Source organism: Scyliorhinus torazame, chromosome 15, assembly GCF_047496885.1.
Source record: "Scyliorhinus torazame isolate Kashiwa2021f chromosome 15, sScyTor2.1, whole genome shotgun sequence".
NCBI lineage: Eukaryota > Metazoa > Chordata > Chondrichthyes > Carcharhiniformes > Scyliorhinidae > Scyliorhinus > Scyliorhinus torazame.
The window spans coordinates 169,698,013-169,710,455 of NC_092721.1; the positions used below are offsets into that span (position 1 = coordinate 169,698,013).

The 12,443-nt window shown below is 44.0% G+C and overlaps 1 protein-coding gene across 4 annotated transcripts in view; it reads right to left on the bottom strand.

Moving 5' to 3' along the window:
• tpte (transmembrane phosphatase with tensin homology) overlaps window positions 1–12,443 on the bottom strand; it is a 119,047-nt gene that overhangs the window by 71,482 nt on the left and 35,122 nt on the right. For all 4 annotated transcript variants that reach the window (XM_072477073.1, XM_072477074.1, XM_072477075.1 and 1 more), the window contains one exon: window positions 6,156–6,203. In XM_072477073.1, coding sequence (XP_072333174.1) covers window positions 6,156–6,203 — 48 coding nt within the window. The remainder of the gene's footprint in view (window positions 1–6,155; window positions 6,204–12,443) is intronic.

Here is a 12,443-nt window from a genome sequence, read left to right on the forward strand (position 1 = left end):
TAGGGTTCCCTTCGGTCTTCTAACGGGAGATGGACCGAATGGTTGACGGGTACAGGTTGCGGGCCACTTTCCCTTACCTGGACAACGTCACCATCTGTGGCCACGACCAGCAGGACCACGACGCAGGACCAAATTTCTCCATACCGCCACACTCCTCAACCGCCACACTCCTCAACCTAACTTAACCAAGGAGAAGTGAGTGTTCAGTCTCGGCGATGTGGTTCAGAACAGATCGCATGCGCCTCCTCATGGAACTCCCTCCCCCACTGCCCCAAGGCCCTCAAACGATGCCTGGAGTTCTTTTCGTATTACACCCAGTGGGTCCCAAACTATGCGGACAAGGCCCGCCCACTCATTCAATCCACCGCTTTCCCACTGACGGCCGAGGCTCACCAGGCCTTCAACCTTATCAAGGCCGACATCACCAAGGCCGCGATGCACGTGGTCGACGAGACGCTCCCCTTCCAAGTCGAGAGCGATGCATCAGACGTCGCTCTGGCCGCCACCCTCAACCAGGCAGGCAGGCCTGTGGCATTCTTTTCCCGCACCCTCCATGCCCCCGAAATTTGGCACTCCTCCGTCGAAAAGGAGGCCCAAGCGATCGTTGAAGCTGTGCGACATTGGAGGCATTACCTGGCCAGCAGGAGATTCACTCTCCTCATTGACCAACGGTCGGTTGCCTTCATGTTTAACAACACACAGCGGGGCAAGATCAAAAATGATAAAATCTTGGTGGAGGATAGAGCTCGCCACCAACAATTACAAGATTTTGTATCGCCCTGTAAGCTCAACGAGCCCACCGATGCTCTGTCCCGAGGTACATGTGCCAGCGCACAAGTGGACCGACTCCGGACCCTGCATGATGATCTGTCACCCAGGAGTCACCCGCTTTTATCACTTCATTAAGGCCCGCAATCTGTCCTACTCCATCGAGGAAGTCAGGGGTATCACCAGAGACTGCCAGGTCTGCGCGGAGTGTAAACCGCACTTCTACCGGCCAGACCGTGCGTGCCTGGTAAAAGGCCTCCCGCCCCTTTGAACGCCTCAGCGTGGACTTCAAAGGGCCCCTCCCCGGCCGCAACACGTACTTTCTTAATGTGGTCGATGAGTATTCCCGATTCCCCTTTGCCGTCCCATGCCCCGATATGACTTCTGCCACTGTCATCAAAGCCCTCAACCCCATCTTCGCTCTGTTCGGTTTCCTCGCCTACGTCCACAGCGACCGGGGATCCTCATTTATGAGCGAGAAGTTGCGCCAGTACCTGCTCAACAGAGGCATTGCCTCGAGCAGGACAACCAGCTACAACCCCAGGGGAAACGGGCAGGTGGAGCGGGAGAATGGGACGGTCTGGAGGGCCGTCCAGCTGGCACAGAATTCTCCCGGCCTCCCGCTGGCAGGAGGTCCTCCTCGACATACTTCACTCCATTCGGTCACTCCTGTGCACCACGACCACCGAAACCCCCCATGAACGTCTCTTTGCCTTCCCCAGGAAGTCCACCACCAGGGTTTCGCTCCCAACGTGGCTGGCAGCTCCAGGACCCGTTCTCCTCCGCAAGCACGTCCGGCTCCACAAGGCGGACCCGTTGGTTGAGAGTACAGCTACTCCACGCAAACCCACAGTACACCTACGTAGCATACCCCGACACCCGCCAAGACACAGTCTCCCTCAGGTATCTGGCACCAACTGGGTCCACACACACCCGCCCCCCCCTGCCCCGGCGCCACCCTCCCCCGGTGCACCCCACCCTGCTCCAGGACAATCCGTCCTCCCCTTGCTCCCAACCGGAGATGAAGAGGATTTCAACAAGCTCCCGGAGTCACCAAAGACCAAGCCGATGCCGGAGTCACCACCAGCACTGCGGCGCTCTCAACGACAGATCAAGGAGCCCGATCGTCTAAATTTGTAACCTTCTCTGTAATTTGAAAATCAATCTGTATGTATATAGTTTTCTACCACCCCCGCTGGACTCATTTGTAACAGGGGGTGAATGTGGTAGTCACCACTGTTGTATTATATTGTATATATGGGTATTACAGTAAGTCCCTGTACTACAAGTACGGGGTAGATCCCTGCCTGCTGGCTCCGCCCAGGAGGCGGAGTATAAATGTGCGCACTCTCCGAATAGCAGCCATTTTGTAAGCTGCTGTAGGAGACCACATCTTTGTGTAATAAAGCCTCGATTACATTCTACTCTCGTCTCGTCGTAATTGATAGTGCATCATACCGGAGATGGCGGCCATTCATATTGATTTCAGAGGGTCGGTCACTGTTAGCTGCTTGGGGGTGGCCAGGAGAGAAACTTAGAACATTTAAGATAGACGAAGGAAGCCTGCATGAATACCAAGAGGTATTCTAGGAGGAATTGGGTAAAATCAGAGAGGTTGAAAGCCAAGATTCATAGAGATCCTGAAGCTACAGAAGGTTCGATAGGGCCAGAACTGTATGGAAGACAGTGGAGGGGATTAGAGCATCATCAAACTTGTACAATTTGCAATGTGGGCAGTACCTATTGTACCTGTAATCAAACCTGACTCGGCCATTGGCATCTGCCAAGACTACAAGTTGACAGTGATCCAGGACCCTTTCCCTAAAATAGAGGACCTGTATGTGAAGTTGGCTGGGGGGGGGGGGGGGGCGTCGAACATACACCAATTTAGATAAGAGTAATGCATACCAGTAATGAGATGATGCTTCCAGAGAATTTGTCACCTTTAATACACACAAGGTTTTTTTAAAAGTCTACACGATTAACATTTGAGGGGGGGGGGGGTCTCGTCAAATTGGTGACATTTGTCGACTTACTCTGGGGAATTTGCTGCATGATGTCTTGATAATGGGACCAAGAGGAGGAGCATTTATCCAATCTGGAGGAAGTTTTAAAAGATTACAAACGCTGGAGTGAGGAAGCATTCAAGCAAGTGCAACAAACCCTCTGACCCACATGTTTACTCATCCATTTTGATCCTTCTAAACAATGTTCACTTGTGATGCATCGCCATATGGAGTTGGCACGGTTTGTCATATTCATGAATGATGGGACAGAAGACCCATTGGCTATGTTTCAAGGACCCTGAGTGACAGAGGGGATATTCATAAAATTAAGGAAGGCCTAGCGGTCGTCTTTGGTAACAGAAAAATACAAGAGGCATTTCGTATAGCTTTACTTGGGCTTTTGAAAGAGAACAACGCAATCCCCCCTCCCAAATTGTGTCCGAGAGGATACAGCATTGGACTTGGTTATTGGCTGCTTACGTTTTCCAACACCGACCAGCGGCACACAGCACCAATGCAGACGCCTTAAGGCGTTTTCCATTACCTGAACGTATGCCACCTCCATCAGTGCCTCAGGAAACAGCAATAGCCTTAACTTTCGAGATACCCAACCTGCATCGGCGCTATGGATAAAGCACTGGACCCAGAGAGATCAGGTAATTGTCAAAAGCCAAGCATATAATAGGTGCCATGACAGGATGTCAGAACAGTTGAAACCTTGTCAAACAAGACGGATGGATGGCCAAACTTAACTGGAGGTTGATCATCTCCTGTGGGGAGCAAGAGTGGTCACCCCATACCTGGAAGAAAGTTATTATTTGATGAATTGCACAGTAGCCATCCTGGAATGTTAAAGATGAAAGAATTGACGTGTAGTTATGTTGGTGGCACGGAATAGACTCAAATATTGAAGGAATGATAAAACAGTGCATCCAATGACAACTGCAACAGAAATGACCAACGGCAGACCCAATGCACCCTTGGCAATGGCCAGGCCAGCCTTGGACGAGAGTGCATTTTGGTTACAGAGACAAATTTATGGGTACAATGTTCCTGCTATTAGCCCACGTGCAAAGTGGTGAGAGTTTTAGAACATCAAGCCAACAACTTCCTGTGCAACAGTGGAGAAGCTACATCACTGCTTTGTTCGCCACAGTCTGCCAAAGGTCCTAATTTCAGAGAATGGGACAACATTTATCAGTGACAAGTTCCCAAACTTCATGTCATCAAATGGGATTAAACACGTTACGTACACACCTTACTACCCTCTTCAAATAGACTCACTGAATATAGTGTACAGACCTTTAAGGCAGAAAGGGTTAAAAAAACCACATGGATTATTCAAGGCGATGGGAGTCATTGAGACCCAGTGGGGCAATCCACTCCGATTGCATCTGCCAGTAACGTGGCTGTTAGTTCAAGGGCGTAGTCAGCCTGAAGGGACAAGTACTATTCCAGTGGGAGCTGAAGTAGTAAAGAGCACTGCTGCACCCTTACAAGAAAGTCAGCTTTCTGTGACACAACCTGTTGAGCTACTTCACTCCCAGAGGAAGAGGACGTTCCCAGATAGACTGAGTTTACGGTGTTAATATTGTGAAATTTAACTTTTTAAAATAGTATGTTTGCAGTAAGTGGCTGATGTTTCAAAAGGGTCATGTGACCCAGTCAGCCAATCAGGGCAAAGTATTCAGATCCCGGGGTTGAACAAAGGCTTTCCTGGGCAGAATCTATCCTGGAGCTGTAGCAATCGGCAGCACATCCTACCAGTCATAGCTATTCTAATAACTAGTTTGTTATTGTTCAAACCTGGTGGTCGCCAATCAATCACTCTGTTTTACAACAATCAATTGTAGTAAAAACCCAACTCACTGTTACATGAATGTCCTTTAAAAGGAAAATCAGTCGAATCTGGCCTACATGCGACTCAGACTCGCAGCAATATAGTGGACTCTAACTTCCATCAGAGGTGGCCTAATAAGCCACTTGATCTTAGCGTAGTTAGGGATGGGCAATAAATACTGGGCTTGCCAGCGATGCTCATATCCCATGAAAGAGAAAAAGAGGATTCAAATTCAGAAATTGCTCAAATGGCTGCATGATTTATCGGAAAGCAAGCCTCAAGGATTGAAAGAGAAAAACATTTCCCCACCTCCAGTTAGAGAACTTGGTTAAATATACACCTTCTGCCTCCTCCATACCCGTCACCCACCTTCACCTCCACACTGTGAAAGATGTCAACCACTCCCTGGTTACCGGTAGACTCAGTTACTCCAACGCTTTTCTGGTCAACCAGTGCTCAGGGTCCTCTATTAGCTCCAGCAGAAGCTCCATTTTGAAATGCATGCCCTATTGTTCAAATCCTTCCACAACCTTCCTACTTTTGTAATCTTTACCAGCCCACCAGCCCCATTCTTCTCCAATTCGAGCCTTTTGGTTTAACGTTACTCCACCTTCAGCTGCCTAGGCCCAAAGTACTGCAATCTCATGCCCAAAACTCTCCCTCACCCTTGTAAGTCCTTTCTTCAAACCAAACTCGGTCACCTGCCCCAATATCTCAGTGGTCTTGTGGCACGGTGAGTAATGTCCCCATCTCGGCGCCTGAAGCTCTAGATTAGAGTACCAATTTGCCCCAGGACTTCAGCCAAGAAGAAGTGTGCATTCATTATGCAGCCAGACAGATTGCCCAACACATGTCAATGGCAGCAGGCAGTAGGAGGAGTGGTTTAACAGCCATGAAAACTTCAGAGCTTATCAATATCCATAGCTCAAGACTACAAAATGCATTAAAAAGTGCATGCTGCCACAGCGAGCGAGTTGTAACACACCAAACATTTCTAGCTCAGTGTCATTCTTTTTCCTGAAAATGCTTCAAATTATTCCTATGAAGCACCGTGGCATCTTGCTACATTAAAAAGGGTGCTATATAAATGCAAGCTGTTGAAGCACCACCAAAATATGAAGGCAAAAACACTCCTGGCAGCCAGATCGGATACTCTTTTCGGTTTCAAAAGTTAATTTTACTGCTTCATATTTTAGCGTAATTGGCACAAAGGTAGTGATGTTCCATAGCATCATTTACCATCTTACAATGAGGAGCAACAAGCCCAAGTGACATAATCACAAAAATGAATGCAAGGCACCTACAATACAATAATGTCAAATAGATGGTGATTGTAAGCAATTGGAAAGGTTAATTTATTAAAGCAATTGCAATGATTTGAGAAAAATTGAATCTAATTGTAAATCACTTCTACACCATTAATGCAAGATATATACAAACTGGGCCATTTAAAACAAATCTTGATAGTCTTTATTTGCAATGTAACTATAAAGAACAAAGGTACTCTTGGCTTCAAAACAAGTGAGAAGTAGCTTACTTACCGAAACCAGAAGGACATTACATAAGGTGCAATTATTTTCTTGATCTGACTGCAACAAAAAGCATACAAATAGTTTCAAGTTACAATTTTTATTGTATTACAGTAATTGTAAAATAGTAATTTTAGGTAGTCAACTACACTATACACAGAAGGGACATTAACATTCTTAAATACAGTATTGCACAGGTGAACAAACTGCTTGAGAAAGGGTGCATTACAAGACAATTTAGTCCCAACTTGTGTGCATTCCAGGTAGATTACAAAAGTCATATATCAAAGATATATCATGTCAACCATCAGCTACCAACCATCAGCCTTTTACAAGGGGCAGAATACATTTTGGCATTGATTGCAGAATTAAGTAATCTTGATTAACTGGGAACCAGGATTTAAATGCCTGTGTAACAATACTGTTAAAATGCAGGTTTAAAAAAAATAATTCAAGAACATGCCCAACAGATGAAAAACCACAACAGTTGTAAGGAGATTGGGTTGAGTGGGGAAAGAAAACGTGGTGGAACACAGTGCAAAATCATCAAGAGCCCATTCAAAATATTGTTTTTTGCCTTTATGGCTTTTGGTGATACTCGCCACATATTGGAATATAGAAATTGGAATATAGAAATTATGACTTCCACATGCAGCTATTTTTGAAAACTGAAATGGGTCAGCATCTTTGAATGTTTAAACATGAAAGGTGGTTTGTGGGTTGGACAGTAAATATGTTGATATTACAAACTTTCATTATACTCTTGGAAAAGTCAAGTGGATGGAAAATGGTCCGTAGCAAAAGTCAACAACACCAAAACCACTATCTTTAAAACCTGTCAAATCAATGTGTACAACCAACATTTCCCTTATAAGTATTTAAATAATGCAAGTGGCCTGCATCCAGGTCTAACTATATAAAGCCTGCACTTGCACGAGGCGCACTGTACAGGACAAGTCATGACTGGGTAATATTTTGTTTGGGGATATTAAAGATGTAGAAATGGAGGTAGCTCAGTACCTTGTTTAAAAATACAAATTCTGTTGACATAATAAAAGCAAACTTCAAACACTGTCTATTGAGAAAGACCGTACTCTAAACTTTATTTTGTGTAGAGTTGGATCCATCAGTGCCAACCATCAAGCAACTAACTATTCTAACTCCATTTTCCAGCACTTGGTCCATAGCCTTGGATGCAGTAGCATTTCAAGTGCTCATCTAAATTGTATATCATGTTAAGGAGTGGAAATACATTCAGAATATTTGCTCATATGAATCTCAAAAGCATATTCGAAAACATTGCCGAAGAAAATAATTAGCCACAAACTTGTGATCAATCAAATGTAATTGTACAAGCAGAATCATGGCATTGTGGCTAGCACTGCTGCATCCGCACCCGGGTTCAATTCTGGCCTTGGAGTTTGTGGAGTTTGCACGTTCTCCCAGTGTATGAGTGGGTTTCCAGGGTGCTCCGGTTTCCTCCCATAATCCACAATACACGGATTAGATGGGGATAGGGTGGGAGAGTGAAGCATAGAATTGCTACAGTGCGGAAAAGAGGCTCATTCAACCCTTTGACCACTCATCTAGGACCACTCCCCTGCCCCATCCCCATAACCCCACCTAACCTTTGGACTGTGGGAGGAAACCCATGCAGTCACAGGGAGAATCCAGAGTCACCCAAGGCCGTAGTCAAACACAGGTCCCCGGCGCGGTGAGGCAGCAGTGCTGACTACTGTGTCACCCCTCGGCAACTGTGGGCCTAGGTAGAGTGCTTTTCAGAGGGACAGTGAGACTCCAAGGGCCGAATGGCCTCCTTCTGCACTGTAGGTATTCCATGGGATTATGCCCATTACTTTTTTTAAAAAAGCACAGACCATATTGATTGCCAAAGCAATTGTAAAAGCATCATTTCTCTGTAAACCCTTGAATAACTTCAATTAAAAACACTTATTGCTTTTGTGTTAAAGGTTTGTACTAAGATTTAATTCCAGTCAAATTAAAAAGTCCGTTCAATATGGATGCACAGCATTAATCAAGATGCTCAATATAGAATAGAATATGGAAGAATATTTACAAGACACTTCCAAAACAGTTACATAGGGTGGAGAGAATATTTAAAACATTTATTTTATGAGATGTGGTTGGAACAAAACAAATGTTGAAGGAAACCATATTATAATTACAGATTTCAAATCATAGATTCTCAGAATATGGGCACCGTTGGCAAGACTGCCATTTGTCCAGTTTGATACAACCAAACTGTTTTGTTCACCCAGTACTTGAGGGCAATGGTGCGGAGCTGGCGTGTTTAGGCCAGACTACGCAAGGACAAGAGAATTCCTTCTCTAAAGGATATTTGTGAATCAGAGGTGTTTTATGTTAATTAGACAACTTCACTTTTTTTTTTTTAATTTCAAAATTCAGGTGTTAAACCTGCAATAGTCGGATTTAATTTCATGCTCTCTGGATTAATTCAAATTTCTGGATTATTTAGTCCATCAGCATAACCACTGATATGTGGAAGGAGAGATCTTTGCTATCTTATCTTCATATCTTAGTACATGATTTGGGGCAGCACGGTAGCATTGTGGATAGCACAATTGCTTCACAGCTCCAGGGTCCCAGGTTTGATTCCGGCTTGGGTCACTGTGCGGAGTCTGCACATCCTCCCAGTGTGTGCGTGGGTTTACTCCGGGTGCTCCGGTTTCCTCCCACAGTCCAAAGATGTGCAGGTTAGGTGGATCGGCCAAGATAAGTTGCCCTTCGTGTCCAAAATTGCCCTTAGTGTTGGGTGGGGTTACTGGGTTATGGGGATAGGGTGAAGGTGTTGACCTTGGGTAGGGTGCTCTTTCCAAGAGCCGGTGCAGACTCGATGGGCCGAATGGCCTCCTTCTGCACTGTAAGTTCTATGATGATGATTGCCAGGCAAGAGTGATTGTTGCTGCAAATACATAATGCACAGATCTGGAAGTATCACAAGTGCATTTCATCAGTCTTTGGACTTGCAGTCTCAAATACACAGACATTGAAAGGATGTGGACTTCACTGGCTCGACTAGCATTCATTGCCCATCCCTAATTGCCCTCGAGAAGGTGGCGGTAGGCCGAGAGGTGTCGGTACACCCACAGTACTGTTAGGGAGGGAGTTTGACCCAGTAACAGTGATGGAATGGAGACATATTATCGTGGCTCAAGGTCTTAGAAACAGAACCATCAAATCCCAAGGGTTATGAACCAAAGTTAGCAAGTTGGATGCTTTTCTCCTCTTCCCTTTTAAAGTTATTAACCAATGGTTATTGTTCACTGGTATTCAAGATAAAAGGTATTCACGATACAAGTGTCTCGAGTGAAGTGGAATTAAAGGCTAATGGATAATTGGACGAGTTAAAAATCAAATGGAAGACCCAAGCTTCCATTGCAAGCTCCCATTGTCCACATTTATAAATGGAAAATGTCTGCTGCAGTCACATCATTCTACTCGTGATACACCAGAGAGAGCAATATAGCACAATGCCACACACCAGAGAGCAATATAGCACAATGCCACAGAGTGTTGCATTTGTAATGGACAGTGCTGGTTAGGAGTATAGACAGATGCCATTTTTTTTTGTATTAATAGATGTTCCATGGGCAGAGTCGAAATAAAATTCTATGTGACCCCTGACCACAGTGACAGCAGCAGTACTGATCTGGGCCAGACAAAATCAAGTGACTGGATTAATACAAGATACCCAGGTACTCAATAGGCTAAAATATTGGCGTTCCAATGCTCAGCACCATTCAGCACCCTTTTCAGTAACCCACAAAACAGCACTCAGCATTGCAACAATTCCTCAAATCAAAACAGGATCGCAAGTTTTAATGATATATAAAAAGAACAGAAAATGCTGGAAAACACATCAGGTCAGACAGCATCTGTGGAGTGAGAAAGAATTCATGTTTCTGGTCGCTGGCTGGTCAGAAACAAGTTAGTCAGGCCTGAAACATAATACTTTTCTCTCTGGATGTGGTCTGACCGAATTGTTAGTTTGTCCAATTCTTTACAACCTTGGTTCTTTATACTCTTCAGGACACATCATCAAAAGAATGCGGAGGGCTTTGAGATCATTAAACATTGCAACACTCAGCAAAAACTCATTTACATTGCTCTCACCTATTTTTAGAATTAATTTTACAGCGGTGAATAGATCTGGTTCAAACTGAATTCTACAATTTCAGCTTATAAGGTCGGCAGGGACAGCCAATTAAAAAAAAATTTTTTTTATAAATTGCCATCCTAAAACAGGAAGTCTGTCTGTTGCCTTGGCCAATAATTGTTTTACTCGTCTTACCATCAAAAAAAATAAATAATTCCCTCTGCTACTCGGCAGGCCTTCCTGTGGAAAGAACCAACTGCCAAAGGAGCTCATTCGGAGTTTACTTGACAGGGACACAATGGTCTTATGTAATTGGAAGTTTTCTTCACCATGGTTGATTTTTGGCTGGGGTGGAGGGAAAAACAACAATGTTCTCCAGCAAGATCCATGTAGGATATGGAGATTCACACAAAGGCATGCCTTTTTTTTTTTTAAAACAAAAAAAAAAAGCAAAATGAGTCAAGTTTGAACACCTGGTGTTGGATGACACTTCCATTGTTGGGATTTTATAGAAAAAAAAAGAGTGGAGGTGCTCCCACAAATGTATTGCAGAATGATGTTTGGCAAATATTGCCTTGTTGATGGCATTACCTGGCGACCTACTCACCATCTTAACAAACTATCTGGTGCTATGTTTATGGGCAACACCAAGCAAAGGATTTAGATTTTATACAGATCAAAGTACTGAATATTTTTTTTCTTATACAAGATAAAAGTGTCGGATCTAGGACTGTTAGATGATGGCTGAGTGCAGGAATAAAGTCATACATACAGGACTTGGCACTCTGCACAAAAGAACAGATGTTGATGAAGTTCCACAGAACGACGTGTAGGTGTGCATCCATCCATTCCATTCTATAGCCAGGAGTACTGCACTCACATTTTATGGTTAGCAGTACCCCTCCCCCACCCCACAAAAGACACCAGGATTTTTTGGCATCTGTACTCCATCTTGCACAGGCTCAAACACAGGCACTATGTATATTATTCAACTATCACCTCAGATTTCAAATTGTTATTTACAGCTGATGCTAATTTTACTTGTCCAATAGCAAATTAGTGATTGCATTTAACAAAGGGGATTAAGTATTTAACAGTGTTAATTCCACCCAATATGTCTGGCGATGGCAAATTGACCAACTCCAATAACAAAACTAGACAACCGATGATTTACCCAGAATTACCTTGGGCTGGGCAATGAGGGACATATGCTTTTCACTGTCTGAATACAGTAATACTCTCACACCAGGAAGGAACAGAAAGGTTCCAGAATTGACTTTTACCAATACATACTTAAGCTCTCCAGGCTTGACAAAGACACAATATAATTATTGTGCAAACAAACCCTGGATAACTCAGCAACTTGGGGTTGGAGACTCAAGCTTGGGAGTTTCTACATACCACAGCTGACCAAGATAGCATTAAAATTTATACTTGTAATACCCAAATGCAGTAGAGAACTTGAAATCAGCTCACAGAAGAAAAACAGACGGCAGGAGCACTTGTCAAGAAAGAGGAACAGACAGCCAGAGACGATGTAGGGCAGCAATCCCTCTTCATGCCTGCAACAATGGCTAGTAACATTCTTGCCTCAGAATCACAAGATTCTGGGTTCAAGTCCCACTCTAGGACTTCAGCAGAAAAATCAAGCACAGTAATGAAGCAGCAATGTAGTACAAGAGGTGTCATTATTGGAGCTGTTTACCTGCCTGCCTGGTGGATGGAAAGTATCCAACAGTGCTGTTTCAAAGAATGGGCAGGGGAGTTATCCAAAAGGTCCTAGCCAAAATCTATCCCTCAATTATCATAAACACAAATTCTGATCTTTATCACATGACTGTTTATGGTAGTTTGCCATCCTCACTTCCTACATTACAACAGTGGCGACCTTCAATTCAAAAGACCCTTCAAGACGTTGCACAAGTGCAAGTTTCATCCCTTCATCATTAAGTAATGTTTCTATGCATTGATGTTTGCACTATGGCATTGTTGATTCCTTTCCCACCAAAATTTTTAAGTCAACCACCTTTCTCTCCTTAGTATATATTGGAAATTTTGGTTTAAATACAAGAAACTGTGTTTTTGCACTAATTATTATGCCTTTTTCAGCCTCCTTCTTGCACAAAATGTTAATTGAAAGCAAGAAATTACAATATATAAAC